The sequence below is a fragment of the Aspergillus fischeri genome, genomic scaffold, assembly GCF_000149645.3.
Source record: "Aspergillus fischeri NRRL 181 1099437636245 genomic scaffold, whole genome shotgun sequence".
Taxonomy (NCBI): domain Eukaryota; kingdom Fungi; phylum Ascomycota; class Eurotiomycetes; order Eurotiales; family Aspergillaceae; genus Aspergillus; species Aspergillus fischeri.
In genome coordinates, this window is record NW_001509773.1 from 1,768,027 (window position 1) to 1,787,567 (window position 19,541).

The following is a 19,541-nucleotide window of genomic DNA, read 5'->3' on the forward strand; positions in this document are numbered from 1 at the left end:
TGGACGCTGCGGACCTCCCTTGACGTTTCTGTTATGCTAAGCCTTCAGCAGGAACCGACACGCTGCGTGTGAGGTGCCGTTGATGGCGACTGTAAGTATCATTTCTTTCACCTGTACAATCCTGGGGTTTGAGCATATCGGATCCGGCGCAAGCAACGGGTCATGGATGCATAAGCAATTGATATTAGCGGCGGATGTGTTTAAGAATGTTCCTTTAACGGCATTACGACAATCGATGATACGAACCAGATCTGTGTAATTGTAGCCAAAGAACCCCCGATATTCGTAGAACTGATTTCTACATGCCTTAGGCATCAAGGCATCAAGGCAAACTTTTCCGCCAACCGCACACTCGTCACGTCTCGGTCCTTGACCTTGTAACAATCCATTCCCTGCATCATCTTCATCTCGTCCTACTTCGTAGTACCCTACAAACCAACCAGAAAAGTAAACAATGACAAAATCAACCCCCACTTCAAAACCCAGAGTCATCGTCGACCCGCAAACCCTCTCGCAGCGACGAACGACCCGCCCGCGAACCCAAGCCCAGAGAACAGATATCCGGCAGACGAAGGAGTACAAAGTTGCCGCTAGACGGTAAGTTTTAGCCAGCTCTACTCTCGGTACTAAATTGATGATGTGATGATAGTTGGTTATCGACGATTGTGGCGCTGCCAATATTTCTGTATACGTCGTGGGTGTTGTATGATCGGAGTATGTGCTTTTCCTTCTTACAAGAATTGAGTTGAGCTGATGTTGTTACTTGCAGCGTATGGGAACAGTAAACCGAAGCGGTTAGGGAGACCGTCTACGGAGGAAAAGGAGATTGAATAGATTCTTTTCATAGGGTTGTATAATAGTTGATTTTGTTCCTGTCTTGATGCGATAGATGTACCATATCCAACTCCAATTGCAGAAAGCCAAACTATTCAGAATCGTCCATCTCAACACCACAGATCCCTAGTATCAACGAGGCCATCGAGCGGCTGTCCTCCAGGTGACCGATAAAGGCAACATAGCTTCCTCCTCCTCCTCCTCCTCCTCCTCCTCCTCCTCCCTCCTCGGTTTCGGTGTCGTTCGCGGGTTTGACCTCGTGGATGGCAACAGGGCAATCGGCACGAAGCTTTTCATCGTCGTCCTCCCCATCTCCATCTTCATCATCTTCGTCGTCGCCTTCATCCATCTCCTCATTATCCCCCAGATATCCCTCCTCGTCACCAGCCACCTCACCCTCAGTCTGAATCTCATCCCACTCCCCAACAACCGTATCCGGCGTCTCAATCCACGGCCTCCGATGCCAAAGCGTCCACCGGTTCATCCTCTCCCCCTCCCCAAACTCAACCTCTCCATCTTCACAACTCACCAACACTTTTTCCTGCCGCGGGACCCCCCGCAGAAACACACCCCGGATATTGGACCACCGGCGGTAGTTCCTCGCCGCTAACATCCCCGGAATATGTGTCTGTAGTTCCATCGCTACCCGCTGCCGCGATGGCCCCGCGATGGTCCAGTTGAGGTCGAAGTGTGTCTGCATAAAGGCTGTAAAGGAGGTGGGGTATCTGGCTGCTGCGCGGGGGAACTCGAAGGCGAAGATGAGGGAGTATGCGTGGTGTTTGAGGAGGGTGGGGAGGCGGGTGGGGAGGCCTTCTATAATTCCTCCGGTTTCAGACTCAGTTTCAGCTGAGTTTGAGCTGGAGTTTGGGTTGTTGCTTTGGGTTAGACGAGGTGGGAGGACAGGAACGTACTCGTCCGCGAGCATGATATCCCCCGTCGTGACGATAAAGCCCGCAATCTCGTCTGCGTGCTCGTCAACCAGCTCGTTCAGGTCGTAGACGTTTGTGACGCAGAGGAGGCGGGCCTCGCGCTGGAGTTTTCGGACGAGAGAGAGGTATTTGTTCCAGGTGTTGATTCGGTGGGAGACGATGAGCACGAGGATGGGTTTGGTGTAGTAGGTTTTGTCGGTTTCGGGGGGTGGGAGTGTTTCGATGGGGAGGTAGTGGGTTATGTCGTAGATGGGCATTTTGCATGTATTGCTGTAAGGCTTGAGTGTAGGTTTGACTGAACGAGAGATGAGAGTGATGAAGAGAAGATATGAGGTTGAAGTGAGAAGGCGAGGAACACGGCAGTTGATTCAAGTAAAGTGAAGTGAATGGCTAGAGCAACGGTCTATTGAAGTACAGCAGAACAATGGCATCTCAACTAAAGCACTCTCCCCAGTTCCCTCCAGATCTGGCCCAACTCAATCCCTTGACAAAGTCATTCAGTTTGCATCTCCCCAGCTTGTCCACATCGCAGCCATGCAGTGGCACAACCCGGTCATTAATCAAAGCGCGAACAAGAGGCTCCTTTTCCGACTTGCATTGCATCGTCTCGAAGTAGGCTCGCGCGCCGAAAGGCACCGCCCAGGACGCAGAATACCCGTCCGACTCCTTGGTGCTTTCCACAGAGGTCTGCGACAGGGGCTCGGTGCCATTGTACAGGCCCATAGCAAAGAAGATGGGGATCATGCCGTTGTCGTGCGAAAAGTCAACGTACATGGTAGCGTTCAATGGGAAGGTGGCCGGGTTGGAGACTAGAGTCGAGTTGGTGCTCGTGTGGTCCTGCACTGGCGAACGGGTCAACCGGGCAATCAGCTCGTTGGTGAACCCTATCCCCTGAGCCGGTCCCAGCGGGTTGCCTGCGCCATAGCCGTAGTACTTGCCCAGGGACTGGAGGTAGTCGTACTTCTTCCACTCATTGTGAGTGAAGAGTCCACAGAACGGCGACAGCTGACTCGCGTCGCTGGTGCGCGCTACGGTATCAAACGAGCACATGTCCATCAGACTGACAACGTCATCGTCTGTCAGCTTCACCCCAGGAAGATGCTTCTCGGCGTGGGCACGGATCGAAGGTGCAAACAGCGCAGTGAAATTGGCCTCAACCTCATCCCCCAATTCGCTCGCCTCAAAGTTCGTGCACACACTGTGGTCCAGCGTATTGTTGAACGTCTCGCTCTCCGGAATAATAACACTAATCACTGAAGCAGCGCGGTTCGTTGCGCCCGAATCCGCCAGCTTCGCCTGCTGGAACCCCTCGATGAACTTCTCCCCAGAAGCAATAACCCGGTCCGAGCCAGACGAGCGAATAAACGGCACCACACTGCGCGCAAGAGCCTTGTACCTCTGGTAGAACTTGATTCCCGAGTTCACCATCTGCTGCTCTCCAAAGGGAGTGAGGTCGTCCGCGCCCAGAGTATAGTTGTACGTCTTCAAAAAGGCAAACTTGCCCTTGAACGAAGTGGCATTGGCCTGGATTGCCGTCACAAGCTTCTTATACTTCTTGCTCTTGGAGCTGGTCGGGTACCGCGCTCCATGCCGCGACAGCACCTGCACAAAAGTCACCCGGCAATCCTTTGGAAGCTCACTCGACACCGACAGCTCGTCCTCGAGCGAAAAGAACGGCGAGTACTGGCCCCATAGATGAGAAGTCGCAGGGGAGCATTGGTATCCGAGCTCTACCGTATCGCAGGACTTGGAGCCAGCAGAACTAGGTGCCGCAGACACGCTACTCGAACCACAATCAGACCACAGCCCTAGCACAGCAACAAAATCCGAACCACTCACCGGGATAGCAGATACGCTACCGAAAGCAGGAAAGTAAGAGTAACCATGATACCGACAATCAGGATTCTGATTCTGGTTCCCCCTTCGTTCAGAATTCTAACCCTCAATCTGAACGGGAAACCGTCCTCCCCCCGCCGGACACGCCGGCCATTATATAGCTCCTTCATCTCTTCCCACCAGACTCATGTCGCACTTCCCTTCCGCATATGAAACGGACGTCTGAGCCTAGTGGAGCCCAGCTTGCCTGTCCACCACGCCGCCAGCAAGTTAGCAGCCTCGGAGGACGAGTAGCCTATCGTCAGTGGAGCGATTCGTAACACTGTCGCGTGAGAGCAGGGCATGTGTCCCAACCAAGGATGATAGCACACAGAAACTTAATCGAAGGAGAGATGCCATAATGTTGGACAAACCGATGTGTGGTGATGTGCGAGTGTCTGATAGGCTGGGCGGGAAACCACGTGGGTGCAACCGTTGTGGTGGTTGGGGAGTGCCTGGCAGCCTTAAGACTGACGGCCTGAGATACCGAGCCGGGAGTGCGGACTATGTGGGGGGCCTTGGTGCCTGGAATGCTCCCTAGCATACTCCGTACGGAGTCCTGAAATAAACTCTATCGATATTTAATTTACACTCCATACTGTCCAGGCAAACCAATTCAGCAGTATATCAAAGAATAACAACCAAACCACGGAGTAAATACGAAGCAAATACGAAAGTATGAGACTGAGATTAATAGCGCTTTAACAGCCCTATTGCCCAGACCCAGTGCCGCAATCTAATCTGCCTCTACGAGAGTAATATATATATATATATGTACGTATATCAACACCACCAATCGAACTCCCTCTCATCGCAACGTGTGCAACAGATAACTTCCAGAAAATCGCTAATGTGCTCCATGCAGCATCATCCATGCACACTTGCTTCTCAAAACTAATTATCTTTGCTTGTGATATGGCACACATGGACCCTGCAGATGACGATTCTGCGACTAACATCGGAGCAATGTTTCAGAGAAATTAGGTATGACGATCATCGCGCGGTTTATTGACTCGTTTGGTGGCGTGCGCTCTACGAGGGAAATAGATGCAGGAGATGCATTGGAGTCACGGATCAGCAGTGACTGCTCGGGCTAACGGAGTTGCTGAATGTAGCACCAGCATGTGATTGTATGAATGTATAGATGGACGACCTGCTATATTGAGATAGTTTGATGGATGTGTTGAACGGACGAAGTCAATCAGAGGTAATCACCAGGTTCTTATCCAACGCCTGTCAAATCAAGGACAGCTTTCTGAGCTATGTACAAAGATGAGTTTCACTTGCGGCAATCTAAGTCAACTAGATCACAATTTGGCCTCCCAGAAACCCAAGAACATTTATAGAAAAGGCTCGATGAATATAAGCTCTCGGCCTTTCAGCCACAGTCAAAATGAGGATGCAAATTTTTCGCGCAGAGAACGCTCCCAATGCAAGCACGATGCTTATATTCAAGGAAAGTGACAGTAACAATCTTGAGGACGACACAATAAGATAAAAGACAAATGAAAGGATAATACATAATCCGGAGAGGTTAAGCTCTCAGCGGATATAGGCAACGATTCACAGGTCGGTCTGCTAGGAACGTGTCCAGTTCTCAGACAGCTGGGGTAGTTGCTTCGCCTGTTGTTCATGAGCAGTCACTGGGTATGAGACACCGTTATGCCAGCTTTCTCGTCTGACAGGTAATCCAGAAACTGCGTTGGAGGCTGACGGTTTTCCGGGTGATCCTCCTGTAGCATTCATGGCACCTCTGCTCTCTGCAGCGGACCACGTTATTTCAGCTTCCCGCTCTGGAATCGGACGGTACGCTTGAGGGGACGGCGGCCGCGGTGGAAGCTGCCCCGGCGGTACGAAGCGGGTGACATGCTCTCGGTAAAAGTCCCGCTCGGATCGATAATAATCGCGTTGCTGCATCAGCTCCCGAATTTCCTGCGCCTGTTTGTGCAGTGCCTCCTGCTGCTTCCGGATCTCGTCCTGTTGTGCCGTGATCTTTTGCTCCATCTGCATCTCATTTCTCTTCCGATTGCGGAACCTTCTCGAGGCATCGCTGTTTGCCTTTCGCTTCTCTGCCTGGCTTGATGACCCGGACTTGAGGTCCAAAATACAGGGGATCATCCCAGGCAAAGGCGGGGCATTCGTAGGTCCTCCCATCGTGGGTTGTTGCTCGTCTCCTGCCGGCCCGTCACCGACAACCGACGGCAATCGACTGACCGGTTCTGACGTTCCATATACCTGGGGATTAGCGAACGATGGTGCAGATTGTGGGATGGGCATCCCCACGATTGCTGGCGACGATCGACCGAGCGGACCATAAATGGAAAGAGGAGTCGTGGGGCTCCTCTCTTGGGAGCTGGGAGTAGGGGTCGGATTCACGCTCGTCCCCCGACTGTGGAAGGTTCGGGTGGAGTGGATGGAAACGGGTACTGGGGCTATGGTTTCGGGTCCATGATTCGGGTTCACTGTAGCATTTTCCAACGGCAGAGGCGACCCAGAGGACAACCGATACAATCCCGGCCGTGACTCCTGAGCTAGGGGAGACTGTATAGCACTGTGCTTCCTAGCGTACGGCCCTCCGGCTCCGACAAACCGAGATGTGGGGGAGACAGGCGAGAGAATCTGACGGTTCACCGACCCAGGGGAGAGCGAACGCCGTTTGGCAGGATGTATCGACGGCGAAGCCAGACGAAGCGTTGGCGATGAATGCAGTCGGACATGAGAAGCAGGTGCAGAAGGGGAACATGGAGGGGCGGATGACTGAAGTCTGACCAGACTCAGGTTATCTCCCCCCGAAGGTACCAGGCAAGGAGGAGCAGATTTTGTGGGGGAATTCAGTATGGAGAGCACTCCAATAGAGCGAAGTTGGGCAGCTTGCAACGGGGGCTCCACTGGAGCAGAAGGGCGCCATGAGAGCGGCCGAGGACGCACGAGATCACAGACCTCGGACGAGTGAGAATCATCGTCTACACGAGCTCGCTTCTTTTCGGACAAGCTGCATGAGTCTGGGCGGAGAGAATCGTCCTTCAACGGTTCAGAAGCCGGTGGAGTGTGCGACATGTGCTCCTGTTTACTTTCCTGATACTGTCGCTGAGAGTTGGGGCATGACGCAGGGCCCCCCCTCTCCCAGTGTATATCGGAGAGAGGAGAGTGAGAGAGGGAGCCGGTAGGCTGGGGAATATGATAGCCAGACAGTGACTTATATTGATAAGGAAGATGCACAGGATTGGAGTAGGAGGTAGTATTCAAGCTGATCCCTAGAGTAGCCAGGTTGGCGGATGAGAGTCGACTATAAGATGAGAGAAGAAAGTCGATGAAATCGATGAAGATGAGTAGTGAGTCAGAGGAATATAGACACTCAGTCTTCGTTCTCTTGGGAAGAGTGATCAAATACAACAGGAGATGAGGGAGGTTAGATCAGAAGGGGCCAGAGGAAGTATGTGCAGAAGCAGGAGGTATCCAGCTGGGGCGGAAGCAAATCAATATAACCCTAGGACACAATCGAGGTGCAGAAGAGGATAGGAAGAAGATAAGGCGATGATCGAACATGCAACTAGAATTAAGTAGTAGTGCCTCGAGAGCAGCAGTAGGGAGAAAAGAAATTGGAAGGAATCAGGCAGATTTAGAGTGATAACTCAGAGGACATGACATATTTTCTCTATTATTATCTTTATTATTACTTTTTTATAATTTTATTTTATTTTTCGAGAAACATGGCACTTGCACAGCACCAAGGCCCAAAGTACCTTACCTACCATAGTTGAGATGACAATAATCGTACCTAATGATAATTCTGACTGTGACAGACAGTTGGGAGGACCGTTGTCTGCTACAGCAGACAGCAGCAGATCAAGCGGTGAGCAGTACCTAATAGTGGGAGACGGGGGGAAGTAGGAAATGAGTGGAGACCGGTGGGTATGGCAGTAATACTAATACTGGGTCTGGCACTGGGGGAGTCGGAACTTGTACTATGAGTACACTAGGAGCCTGGGAGCCTGGGACAGACCCGCTCGGGAACCGCAGGCATGGGAACTGGCTGTCGGTAGCACTGCTTTAGTTAACCGTTAGTTACATTCGACTAGTATCCAACACAATCTCTTGGTAAGCTCTAGACTTTAATCTACAGTACATAGGTATCATTATTGATATTTGAAACCTTACCCACGCAATCATGAAGAGAAAACTCCTTCCTACGGATATACCCACCTAATAAGGTAATCCTGAACCTACTAAGATACGTATCGAAGCCACTGCTTACCTGGACAGTCCTTTCTAGGGTAGACACCGCGTGTCTAACTACCTAAAGGATGGAACGCTATAATGGATGGGGCCGGGGAATCGGAACGCGACTGTTGGTGTTCACGAGTTGGTTCATGGCTGGGTTGAGATTGGAGCTGGAAGTCTGCGAGCTTCAACGTCACTCCCCACCCTGAAATTGGGTAGATTTGGGGAAGGCAGTTCAACCTATGACGGACAGAGAGCTAGCGGAAAATAGGTAAGAGACTGGAGACCCGCTCTACTCCAAAGATACTTTACCTTGGCTCCAGGTTGAACTGGAGCTGATCGCGCAAGGCATCTGACGATCGAGGGATGGTGTGCTGCTGCTGCAACCACCGTTGTGTTTGTATAAAGATTTCCAGTAATAGTTCGAATTTTCAGCGTTGAGTTTGTTTTGCAGGTGCAAGTAGGATTACTCCTGAAGCATTGACCTGGTCATAGTCAAACCCCAAATGCTAAAACTAAAAGGCGCCGTCACCATGGGCGCGGACAGGATCGGGTGGAGTCCTGGTACATAACACAAAGTACCGCTATTCTTAGCGTATTACCAATATCATCTCAGATACATATTCAGTACAGGCATAGTTACTTACCGCTATTATAACATCACCATGAGGGCCTCCAGATATTGAGCAAGATCAACAGTGCACGAGACATGTCACCGCCTGGCTTTCACATCCAATAAATGGTTATGTGATAGAATCTCAGTCAGGGCCTGATAATTCAGACGACAGTCACCCGGTTGTTTCGAGTATCTACACCTTGCTTGTCGCTGTTTGAACTAATGTTCATTTGTTCTGTCCATTGAAGTTAAGTACAATACTCCGTACTACAGTAAAGTACCCATTGAATCCGTGTCGCAGGATATCGAAAAGGCTGAACGAGTTACGGAGTAGTGAATTGTCAAACGGTTGCAGGCCCACACTAGAAACACTTGCCTCGTGGCGGACGGGGGGTCGTATCATGAGACCTCACATAGACCAGACTGCATCGGTAGTCTTGATCCTACCATACTCCCTAATGCAGCTCGAAAGCCAGCCAAGACCACAAAGGCCATGCCATAATGCCACGCCGCCAGCGAAGGCACTAAAACAAGGGCCCCGTTAGTCTCGGGCCGGCATATGGGATTGGGGCCAGAGACTGAAAGTTTACCTAGTGCTTGGCCCCAGTGGGCCCAGCCAGCTGACAAGATGGGATGGATTCGAATGTTGTGCATGCATGCAGTCGTCGTTGGATCCTTTCACGCGTCTCCTGAGTACTCTTCCTCTTGGCTGTGCCATATGGAGGAGGCGAATTGGTCCTTCGTTTCAAAACACTCTGGCAACTGTATCTGTCAGGATGTGGAAATGGTCTTTGTGTCATTCCCCTGTGCTAGTGGTCTCATAACGGTTCTGCAGCCTGGTGTCCATGACCAATCCCTTCCGAGAGGCATGGTAAAATGCTCGCCAGTTAGCACACGGCAGTAGCGCAGATTCTTTGAGATCCAATCAGATTGGGAATCAGCATACTCTGCAGGCAATCTCGGACCGTCCCTGGGACAAAAGTCTCAGCTACATCATTGGGCATCTGGGCATCAATAGAAGTGCTGGTGAGCACCACATCATGAGACACGCAAGGCAAAATAGGCAAAACAAATATCCTCAAAAGACAAGCCAATGACGATTATAAGAGTCTGTACTTTGTTAAGCGCTTGACGAGCGTCCCAGTTCGACGGTTCTCGCTGCAGTATGAAAGCAGGAGGACCAAAGAGGGCGGACACATCATCGGTTGCCTTGATGGCAAAATATTCCTGGCAGATGTGGCCGAAACCCAAAATCGGCCAGCTGCATGCTGCAAAAATGCCCTAATGTATGCCAAATGAGTTGCATATAAGCTTCCACCTCAAACATACACATGTCCGTAGACAGTAGAATGGGCAAATCAAGTCGTATATCACGGCGGGAGAGGCGAGGCTAACTCAAAATGTTGCAACTTAGCAATTCAAAAAGTACTTATTTTCATGTTGCGCAGCATTTACTCGTGATTTTGAGATTTGACACAGCCAATCTCACCTGGTAGGAATCACGATTTCGAGTGATCCTCCCGCCCTGTTATTGTCGATGTTGTAGCGCCAGCGATGTGATCTATCTCAGTCTGACATTTGAAACCTCGTACTTTGGTAGAAGTCCAATAGTACACTTTCTAGAAGAAGAGTGGATCGCCTTATGGAAACGCACTAGAGGAGATACGTGCTTGACCACAATATCAGATGTGACATCCACATTGGTCGACTATAGTGATCAGATGAGATGGAAGGCTTGAAGCTCGGTAAGTAATGATCTGCAGCAGAAGATGAATTATCTGCAGTGCAATTTCGAAATCAAAGCCAATCCCGAGTGTTCTAAGGATTTTGGAGATATGATTGGTCAGAGGTGAAAAGTCTACTCTGGATATTATTCGATATTCTTTTTTTCGTGCCTGCACCATTGAATATGTTTTAAGCTCTCGGATAGCCTACAGCTAATCCTGCTCCGGTGAGTTACACGACTTGGTACGCTGATTCTTCGTCCTTTTCTTTTCTAATTTGTGCATCAGATGCAGCATTGACTTTGGGGCTATAATTCTGGGTTGTTGGTAATCAAAGTTAGGTCAATTTCCACTGTCTTGGCTCGATGAAAGGGTGGATTGTCACTATGTACTCTGTATTATGTATGCCCTGTAGATCCACATTTGAGTACCTCTCAATGAAGTAGACTCATATCGTGATATCATGCATCCTACGTCCACGTTCAGACTGTAGCGTATCTATGGGGAATAGTGGCAGTTTCATGTACTCCATAGTAGAGCACTATCTCACTAGCCAATCCAAGGAAATTACTGGCAACGAGATCTCGTCAAATATATTATGTATGTGCTTGGCCTTCTGAGCCTTGAATCCCGCCTGATCTCTGGATTATGGGAAGAGGGAAGTGGAGTCTGAATCCAGGCACAGCTGACCGAGAGGATATATCTCTAGCGACTTGGCAACAGTGTATGCATTGTATGGTTGTTCTCAACTCTCACAGTAACCAAGTACTTTTTAGCTCTTGACCAGTGGGCAGTGCTACTCAAATTTGGGACTGCATTCAATACTGAAATGCAGTTGAGCGTGTTTCAGCTTGCATTAATAGTTTGGTTAAGCGAATGCTTCCAAGGGGAAGTGATTGTTGTCTCTACTCTATCTTCTGTACTCCGTAGATGGCAACCTTACCTTAGCCCCTGAGCCTTGTTCATTCGCTCAGAAATAGAACTGGAATAAAATAGCATGTGATTCTTTTCGGTAAGGTGACCCATATATCCATACATAATCCGAGTCCTATCTGTCGGTACAACGTGATAGAGGTTCAACCCAGTTTATGAGATCCCATGCTTACCTCTCCCGTTATTTACCTACCTGAAGTAAAGAAGTCGATGAAGAAGTGAAGACTAAAAATTAACCAATGTACTCCGTAGTCCATCAAGGGAACCCGAGATCCCTCCCTCCCCTCCCACCCTCTCTCTTCAAACCTAGGAACCCCTCATCCCGCGCGCTTTGCTTTTTCCCTCTGAAAGCGCAACCTACCGCTCCAAGCGCCTGTCAAGAGACGATCTCAACTTCAAATCCCGCTTTCCTCGAGCGTGCTGAATCAATATCCTGTCATTGGGTTGCCAACGCTCTGTATGCCTTCATCAGATACTGTTGGCAGAGTCCACGTCCTCTGCGGGTGGCTCCGTATTGGTTTACTGCTGTGCCTATTCCGAGAACTGGATTCAATATCTACTCACAGCGGACGATAATGCTTGGTAAGCAGCTAACCATACGTAGGCATTGGTATGAACGAACTTGCATAGCGCGGGCAGGAATACAAGGAATAGACAAGCGAATCATTATGTTGAACCGTTGCTGCACTATAAGTATACCAGGTAGAATTGGTTGTCTGGACAGTTGAGTCCATCCAACAACTTATTAATGGATTATGTGGCATCGACCTCTTCCGGAGAAGAAGACTAGCAAGATAGATCGATATCTAGATGGCACACGGATCAGTGCAGCCTTGTGCAGCTCTGGTATCATGAGTTGGCAGAATGTGTCTGAAAGTCATGATAGAATGTGTAGTCTGTAAAGTTCTCCCTTGCGACCATAAAGGAAAGAACAGTCGAGATTGATTGTTGACCATAACACGGTGCCAGATACAGTAGTCTGTGTAATTCGCTCCTCTTATGGTTAGAATGTTGCCACCGACCTTGGGCATTTCCGCCTGCAGTTGGGATCTCCAATGCATCTAACTCCGTACGATCTCCGGTACATGGACGTATCTCATGCATGTGGCAGACTCAGAAATAGGTCTTCTTTCTCATCTATTGCTTATCTACTTGGCTTACTTCTGCCAGTTGAGGAAGCCTGTGTATGCTTTTTATATCATTGCATCGCCGTGTGATTCTGGCCTTGCGTTGTCTCAATCCTCTCTCGACTGGCTGTTGCATATCGAATGATGTGCGTTGACGATTCCGGTCTTCGACCTGCTGTCGGACTCTGGGCTGGAACAGGTCTGTTGGTTGACTTCTTGATAGCTTCCTGGCCTACATTGGAACCGCAGATCAAACTCAGTCTACGAAATTGACAGTAAGCTTATCGGACGCCTCGTTTCCGAATACCATGTTGTGGCACACATGATCGATGAATGAGTGTAGACTCATATCGCAAGGTACAAATGTCTTTTCTTATAGGCTGGTAGGGTTCACATTGCTGAAAAAAGTTGGAGCTATCGGCGACTATTGAAAGTCCCATGCGTATATTCATGACTATTGACGTGTCCCTCGGCATTTGAAAAATCTACTTCTGGAACCGGAACTCGTTCCTCGGCTTTCCCCTAACTCCCACGTCAATTCGATAGACCCGCCCGCCATAACGGACAGACTCTGGGAACCGCTCATCGTTGACATCGTCTTTGGCCGTGGTGACAAATAGTTCCGTACCTACAAAGGTCGGGCAGGTGATGTTCCTGGTTGGGAACGAGATCTCACCAATAAGCTTGCCCTCCGGGGAGATGCGGATGATCTTCCCGCCCCCGTAAATCGCGCTCCAGATGCATCCTTCCTCGTCGATGGCGAAACCATCGGGTTCCATAGGCTCGCCAACATCATAGTGCACTCTGCGGTTACTGATGGTTCCCGTGCTGGCGTCAAAATCAAAGGCGAAGATCTTCGCCGTGGGCGAATCGGTGAAGTACATTGTATCGTCTCGGGGGTTCCAGCCAATCCCGTTGGGAATGGACACCCCTTCGACCATACGATGCAACTGCAGGTCGGGGTCCAGCCTGAACAAGACGCCCTCGTTGGTTGGTTTCTGGACTTTGGGATCATTCATCGATCCGGCCCAGAACCGCCCATGACTGTCGACGGCTCCGTCATTGAAACGCATTCTGGTCCAGAGAGCATTCGGAACGAGTTAACTTCTATGCCCAAAGACGGGTTTCGTCAGATGATCCAGACTCACCGATGGGGTTTCTCTGGGTCCTCCTGCTCGTCCCAGACCTTGCGGATGTACGACAGCTCCCCAGTGTTGCGGTCAGCAAGGGCATAGCCGTGTTTGGCGGCTACGACTATTAGATCCTTGTGATCATCATCCCCATTCGCAATATTGGCGGTGACGCTGCATGTGTCGCTCAGCGAATCAGCCATCAAGGTTATTAGGAAGCTTATACCTACCCAAGAGGAGAAGCTGTGTCTATTGTTTTCAAAGACTCCGGACCCTTGGCTAAATTCAGAATGTACAACTTCTGATCCCAGATGTCGACAAAGCGAAACTCGTTTCTGGCCTCGTCGTGAAATGGGCCCTCGAGCAGGGTACCTGCTATGTCGATGTAGGGCTAGCAACGAAGAATGGTGAGATTGCACGTTTCGTCTACAACTGATGCGCTGTACATAACAGCTACAGCGGTGGTGTTTGAGATGCATACCTCAGTGACCGTCCACTTCTGTAATCCGGCCATGATGAGGCTTGACTGTGGACTTTCTCGTTCGTATACTGTTTCGGGCCAGTGACAGACCAGGTAACGAAGTGGAAAAGCTTGCCTTGCCTGGATGGTGCTAAAGGATGATCTCTGCGGATCCGGTCAAGTCAAGTTGCGGTCAGGATGATGACGGCGAAAACCAACGGAACTGCTCTGAGACTGACTTTCAAAAGCTCTAGCTGCCACTGATAATCAACGACAGCCGTCGACAAAATGAGCAATGGTGACGGAGAAGTATTGAGCTCAAATCAATAGTCTCTGTGACCGGCTATGTGGGATGTCAATGCCAAGACGAACCCCCACAATCTGGTCTCTCCATTTATCCACTGCCTTTATCCATCACGTCCACTCACTCGGTCCATTTCTCCGTAGGCTCCGTACTCTGTTCACTCTAGGTAAGGTAGGTGACTGTCAGTGGGCCAGCAGTCTCAATAGTTCGGACTCTGGAACGACAATCTCTGTCAGTCTTGTCTTGGCTTCAGTCCGGTAGGTTGCAGGTACGTGACAACAATCATCAGAGTTCTCAAAGGCTTCACAGTCACTGCTTGTTGGATGGTCGAGAACAATTTGGAGACTCTTTGACTGATACTCCGTTCGCTAACAGGAGAGAGTCGCTTCCTGGGAGATGAAACTCTTGCCTCTCGTGACGGGAAGTCGGGATCTTGATCCTTCAGGAACAGACATCCAATCAACTGGAACGATACCGAGACCGTTGCTAACTCAGTCCAGCTTATACCTATCCATGGGATAATATTGCCAAATCCTTGTGAGCTTCTGTTCAAACGATTATGAACGATACTCTTTCGCCTATGCTTCCGAATCTAGCCTAGCGCGACACGCACCGTCTTCTTCTGCCTCGTAGATAGCCTCAATCTTAGATAGTTAGAACATCACGTCAGTCAATCATTCCATTCTGTCTCACAACGATAACACAGGACCCCCCAAAAGAAGTGAGCAATCAGCTGTCAGATAGGAATAGAGACCATTCAACATTAATGGCAGAGACTCTCAGCGACCGGATCAATGGACAGCGTACACCATATGGCGTATTAACTTTCCCAAGGAGGTGGCTTTTTGTCTACGGTTGCCGGGGAACGGCAGACTTCCCGTCTTGCGCCTCCTTTGGCCCCAGATCCAAATCCAGACCAGGAGTTAGCTCATCGCAGTGGAGAAACAGAGAAAAGTATCCTAACCAAGGAATTGGAGCCATCCAAGCAAATAGGAAGTGATCCGATCGTCGACGTTATGGGGCCACCCATCCTGTCCAATGTCAAACTATCGCTTGTCCAGGGTGACAGCTGATGATTTAGTGGGAAGTGATAGACATCATCGAAGTCTTGAGACGACAACTAACAAATCCCGGGACATTTCCGGCCTCTCGTTCCAGTTTCTGGCCTATGATATTGAATACAGAGCATCCATTCATGGTCCAGGCACGCGGACTTCTCAACGGCGGTTCACCGGGTTGCTTATTTGTTTTCAACTCAAAATGCGTGGGCGTCAAACATCTGACGCACAGCCGTTGCAAGGACATGTCACTCTGCATTATTCGCAGCATTGATCACCAGTTCTTGCGCCTCGAGGCGGCCTGTGTGCCGCGTTTGATTATCTCCTGCATGAAATTGTCGGAGATAGATCAGAAATGAGGCCTCGGCGTGTTCGATCCTTTAGCAGTTACCGCCCTAGGGATTTATGACGCGCCAGAAGGATTTCGAACGAAGCTGGGCATCACTATTACCACTAACTACTGAGTATTGCCGATCCAGGTAATCTAATAAACATTCACAAGTTATGTATCGACCTTCAGCCAGCTAATTCAAGCGGGCTGGCTGTGGACATCTCTGCCTAAATGGATAAGGGGCAATTGGCATCATCTAAATACGACCCGTTACAGGCAGCTTTCAAAACTGACTCGTCTTTCCATCTGTTTCGACGATCATCAACGGGCTTGGAGATCATGCACCGGGTGTCCGTTCAATCGAACGTCATGCATTTCTCCACGTCCAACCACTCCTTGCACCGTAGATACTCCGCAAGTGAGCGATCTTGCTCTCCTATTGAAAGAATACATTAATGGAAATGGAATGGCTGCGTACGGTCCGTCCAGCAACCTTATGCAGTAGCCCTGGCCGCACTGGCTTGACCGGCCCAACGTCCAAGCTGCATAAGTCGTGCAACGGGATGACGGGTCAGAGTAGAGGATGCACGTCTGATCATCTGGAACAGTGGACTAGGCAGCCGTCGCTGCCTGACAGTGACCTGCAATCTTAACTCGGGGAAGAAAATGTTGATCCACCACCGAGGCACCGACCGCTGCATGAGGCGGTCGTGAATCGACACCGCACATATGAAAATGCGGTGAAGCTGTCAAACTGTTAAGTAATGACGGCTCCGACCGTTGTGATGGAACCTGAGAGGTCGTATTGACTGATCAAGTTTTATACTCCGTAAACAGAGATATGACAGACTCTGGTGGAGTGGTGGTTTGGCATAATAAGGAGGGTAGTTAGTAGGTAGGTACATTGTCAGCTTGGATTGAAATAAATAACAACCAGCCATGCTTTAGTTCACATGATTGATTCTTCATGCAGCTGCAAGCCTGCAAGAAAGGAGCAGGGCAGGGCACCTCCAGTTAGGTTAACTTAGCAGAGTCCGTGGTGCGTTGGACATGCAGCTACATTAGCTGCTACGTAGCTGATTATCTGCGCTTACCGGTTGGAACTAGTGTGTGGTGTAACTTACGGTACCAGTGCATTTGTAAGGAAAGTACCTAAGGTACCACTACATCCTACGGAGTACATCGACCTCGCCAGTTGGTAGGTAAGCAATGGGGCAACAGATATCGAAGTGACACCAGGTCTACCAGACCAACCACTCGCTAGAGCTACATACCACGCGAAGTACTTACTCGGGGATTCTCAGAGCAGGAGCACAGCGACAATAGCATCAGGACGAGGACCTACCCACGCATCCACATAGGTACCACCCAAGCTAGCACAAGCTGCAGGTGCACTGCGCCTGCATTTCACACCCTGCATCATATCGCCTCGCACCGCATCCAAGGCAAGGACACCAATAGCGAGTAACGACTTGCCACGACTCTTCGAGGACCGTGGGTACACATTACACAATTCTCCAACCGGATCGATTGAAGAGTGGAAATTCCACCCGCCTCATTTGCCTATTGGCTCTGACTGGGCATATATACTGGACGTGATGCGGAGTTTTTGAGGTTGGCTGCAATTGGGTCATCTCATTTGGATTTCGTGCATGTGCGCTACCTTGCCTACGTTGTATGGAGGTTTGTTGGGCGTTGGTTGGGTACGAGGGTACAAGGGATGAGTGAGTATCCGCTGTAAATGGATGGAAATTTGCATTGGAGGGGATGGGATGCAGGTGCCTTGCGTTTGTTGGAGAGTGGGTGGGTTGGTAGATGGAGGAGATGTGGTTCGAGGAAAGTTGCCTTATTTATGCTGGTGAGTTTGTTTCTGCAGATACTGCTGGCTGCTTGCGAGAGGAAGAGGTGTGTATAAGGATCTGATGGTTAGTTGACGAGGTATCAGTGCCTATGTGAAAATGCTGGGTGAAAGGAGTTGAATTGCTCATGTAGAAGCCGGTTCTTTTCACCGAAACTACTCCATACAGAATCATATTGCTGGTTAAGATTCGTTGCTCATGTCATAACTACAGCTTGGTTCCCAGGTTGACGTGAACGGCCTTGATTTGCGTGTATGCCTCGAGACCCGCCTCGCCCAGTTCCCGACCGATACCGCTCTGCTTCACGCCGCCAAAGGGGACACGGAAGTCGCTGTCATTGCTGCTGTTGATCCAGACCATGCCGGCTTCGATCTCCGAGGCCACGCGGTGCGCCCGCTCAATGTCCTTGGTGAAGACAGCTGCACCCAGCCCGTAGGTCGTGTCGTTGGCCCGAGTGATGGCCTCCTCCTCGGTCTTGAAGCTTGAGATCACGACAAATGGGCCGAAAACCTCTTCGCGGTAGATCCGCATGTCGTCCTTGACGTTGGTGAAGACGGTCGGTGCGATGAAGAAGCCCTTGCCGTCCTTGACGTTCTTGTAGGGCTCGCCGCCGGCAACAAGGGTGGCGCCCTCACTCTTGCCAGCCTCGATGTACGAGAGCACCCGCTCATACTGGGCTTTGGTAACCTGGGGTCCCTGGAAGGTGTCGTCGGCGAATGGATCGCCAACCTTGCTGGTTGTCGCCACGGCTTCCTTGAACAGAGCAACGAATCGGTCATAGACGGACTCGTGAACAAGGATCCGCGAGGTCGCAGTGCACACCTGTCCCTGGTTGTACATGATGCCAATGTGCGCCCACTTGGCCGACTGTTCCAGATCCGCGTCGTCAAAGACCAGCAGTGGAGACTTGCCACCAGTCTCCAGAGTGATGTTCTTCATAGTGCCGGCGGCCATCTTCATGATCTCGCGACCGGTCGCGGTCGACCCGGTAAAGGCAACCTTGTCCACATCAGGGTGGTTCACGAGGGCGCTGCCCGCGACTCGACCGAAACCATTCAGAATGTTGACCACACCCGGGGGGAAGCCCGCTTCCTTGATAAGAGTGGCCAGGTAGAGAATGCTCAGGGGAGTCTGTTCAGCAGGCTTCATCACGACGGTGTTACCACACGCCAGCGCAGGGCCGAGCTTCCAAGCAGCCATGGCCAGAGGGAAGTTCCAGGGGATGATCTGGCCGACCACACCGATTGGCTGACGGAGCGTGTACGCGAATTTCGCTGGAGTGGTGCTGATCGTCTGTCCGTGGACCTTGTCGGCCCATCCGGCACAGTATCTGATGGTGTTGATAACTTCTCCGAGGTCATCGTTAAATGCGACAGAGTATGGTTTTCCTGAATGATGTCAGTGTATATTCAACCCGATGCAGGCAGACAATGAAAGCATACCGTTATCCCAAGTCTCAATAGTCGCCAAAGTCTCCCGGTGCTGCTCAACCAGATCCGCCAGCTTCAACATCAGGTTCCCCCGATCGGTAGCTGGCAACATCTTCCAGGAAGGATCCTTAAGAGCCTTCCGGGCTGCCTTGACGGCGATATCGACATCCTCTTCCCCTGCAGCATAGACGGAAGCAATCTCCGACTCGTCCCTGGTCCGTCAGCTAACCTGTCAAGTCGCTGGAGGGAGCTACAAACTTACGAAGGATTGATCGTGGCGAACTTCTCGCCTGACTTGGACGGAACAAACTCATTGTTGATGAATAGACCAATCGGCTGGGAGTACTTGCGCCCGTTGGGAGCTGTCAGTTGAAGCACAACGTCCGACATGATGATACGAGTGCTGTGGAAGTGTCGATGAGAGAAGGTGGGGTTGTTGGGGATGCTACGGAGAGTGGAAGGGATTTGAAGAGGAGTAGTGGGATGGAGACAGCGCAGGCGCAGTCGGAGGAAAAAGGAGGGGATGTTCATATGCAGCATTCGGAGCATAGAAAAAAGCGCAGCGAAGAAGCAGGGTGTATTTATTTGTGCATGCAAGAACTGACAAATTCGGGATGATCCAGACAGTCAGCTTTCCCCGCCTGCCGATAACCAGCTTGTAGATAGCTGCGCAGATAAATCTCTCTCATTCGATAAAGTCGCCGCGGCCA

The 19,541-nt window shown here is 50.5% G+C and overlaps 6 protein-coding genes across 6 annotated transcripts, besides 3 other annotated features; 1 reads left to right on the forward strand and 5 right to left on the reverse strand.

Annotated features, from left to right (window-relative positions):
- Positions 1 to 454: 454 nt before the first annotated feature.
- Positions 455 to 834, forward strand: NFIA_107530 (uncharacterized protein; the record flags this gene model as incomplete). Its single annotated transcript, XM_001267157.1, has 2 exons — positions 455 to 597; positions 783 to 834. 2 exons carry the CDS (start codon positions 455 to 457, stop codon positions 832 to 834), a joined length of 195 nt encoding a protein of 64 aa, XP_001267158.1.
- Positions 835 to 925: 91 nt separating this feature from the next.
- Positions 926 to 2,020, reverse strand: NFIA_107540 (uncharacterized protein; the record flags this gene model as incomplete). The annotated part of the gene is made up of 1 exon (XM_001267158.1): positions 926 to 2,020. The coding sequence occupies one exon, from the start codon at positions 2,018 to 2,020 to the stop codon at positions 926 to 928; it is 1,095 nt and encodes a 364-aa protein (XP_001267159.1).
- Positions 1,022 to 1,062: a microsatellite.
- Positions 1,022 to 1,063: a microsatellite.
- Positions 1,128 to 1,195: a microsatellite.
- Positions 2,021 to 2,195: 175 nt separating the features above from the next.
- Positions 2,196 to 3,649, reverse strand: NFIA_107550 (histidine phosphatase family protein; the record flags this gene model as incomplete). Its single annotated transcript, XM_001267159.1, has 2 exons — positions 2,196 to 3,543; positions 3,603 to 3,649. 2 exons carry the CDS (start codon positions 3,647 to 3,649, stop codon positions 2,196 to 2,198), a joined length of 1,395 nt encoding a protein of 464 aa, XP_001267160.1.
- Positions 3,650 to 5,216: 1,567 nt separating this feature from the next.
- NFIA_107560 (uncharacterized protein) lies at positions 5,217 to 6,695 on the reverse strand (the record flags this gene model as incomplete). Its single annotated transcript, XM_001267160.1, has 1 exon — positions 5,217 to 6,695. One exon carries the CDS (start codon positions 6,693 to 6,695, stop codon positions 5,217 to 5,219), a length of 1,479 nt encoding a protein of 492 aa, XP_001267161.1.
- Positions 6,696 to 12,744: 6,049 nt separating this feature from the next.
- Positions 12,745 to 13,592, reverse strand: NFIA_107570 (SMP-30/gluconolactonase/LRE family protein; the record flags this gene model as incomplete). The annotated part of the gene is made up of 2 exons (XM_001267161.1): positions 12,745 to 13,333; positions 13,408 to 13,592. 2 exons carry the CDS (start codon positions 13,590 to 13,592, stop codon positions 12,745 to 12,747), a joined length of 774 nt encoding a protein of 257 aa, XP_001267162.1.
- A 4,016-nt stretch (positions 13,593 to 17,608) lies between these two features.
- On the reverse strand, positions 17,609 to 19,371 carry NFIA_107580 (aldehyde dehydrogenase family protein; the record flags this gene model as incomplete). Its single annotated transcript, XM_001267162.1, has 3 exons — positions 17,609 to 18,789; positions 18,844 to 19,043; positions 19,094 to 19,371. 3 exons carry the CDS (start codon positions 19,369 to 19,371, stop codon positions 17,609 to 17,611), a joined length of 1,659 nt encoding a protein of 552 aa, XP_001267163.1.
- Between the last annotated feature and the right edge of the window lie 170 nt (positions 19,372 to 19,541).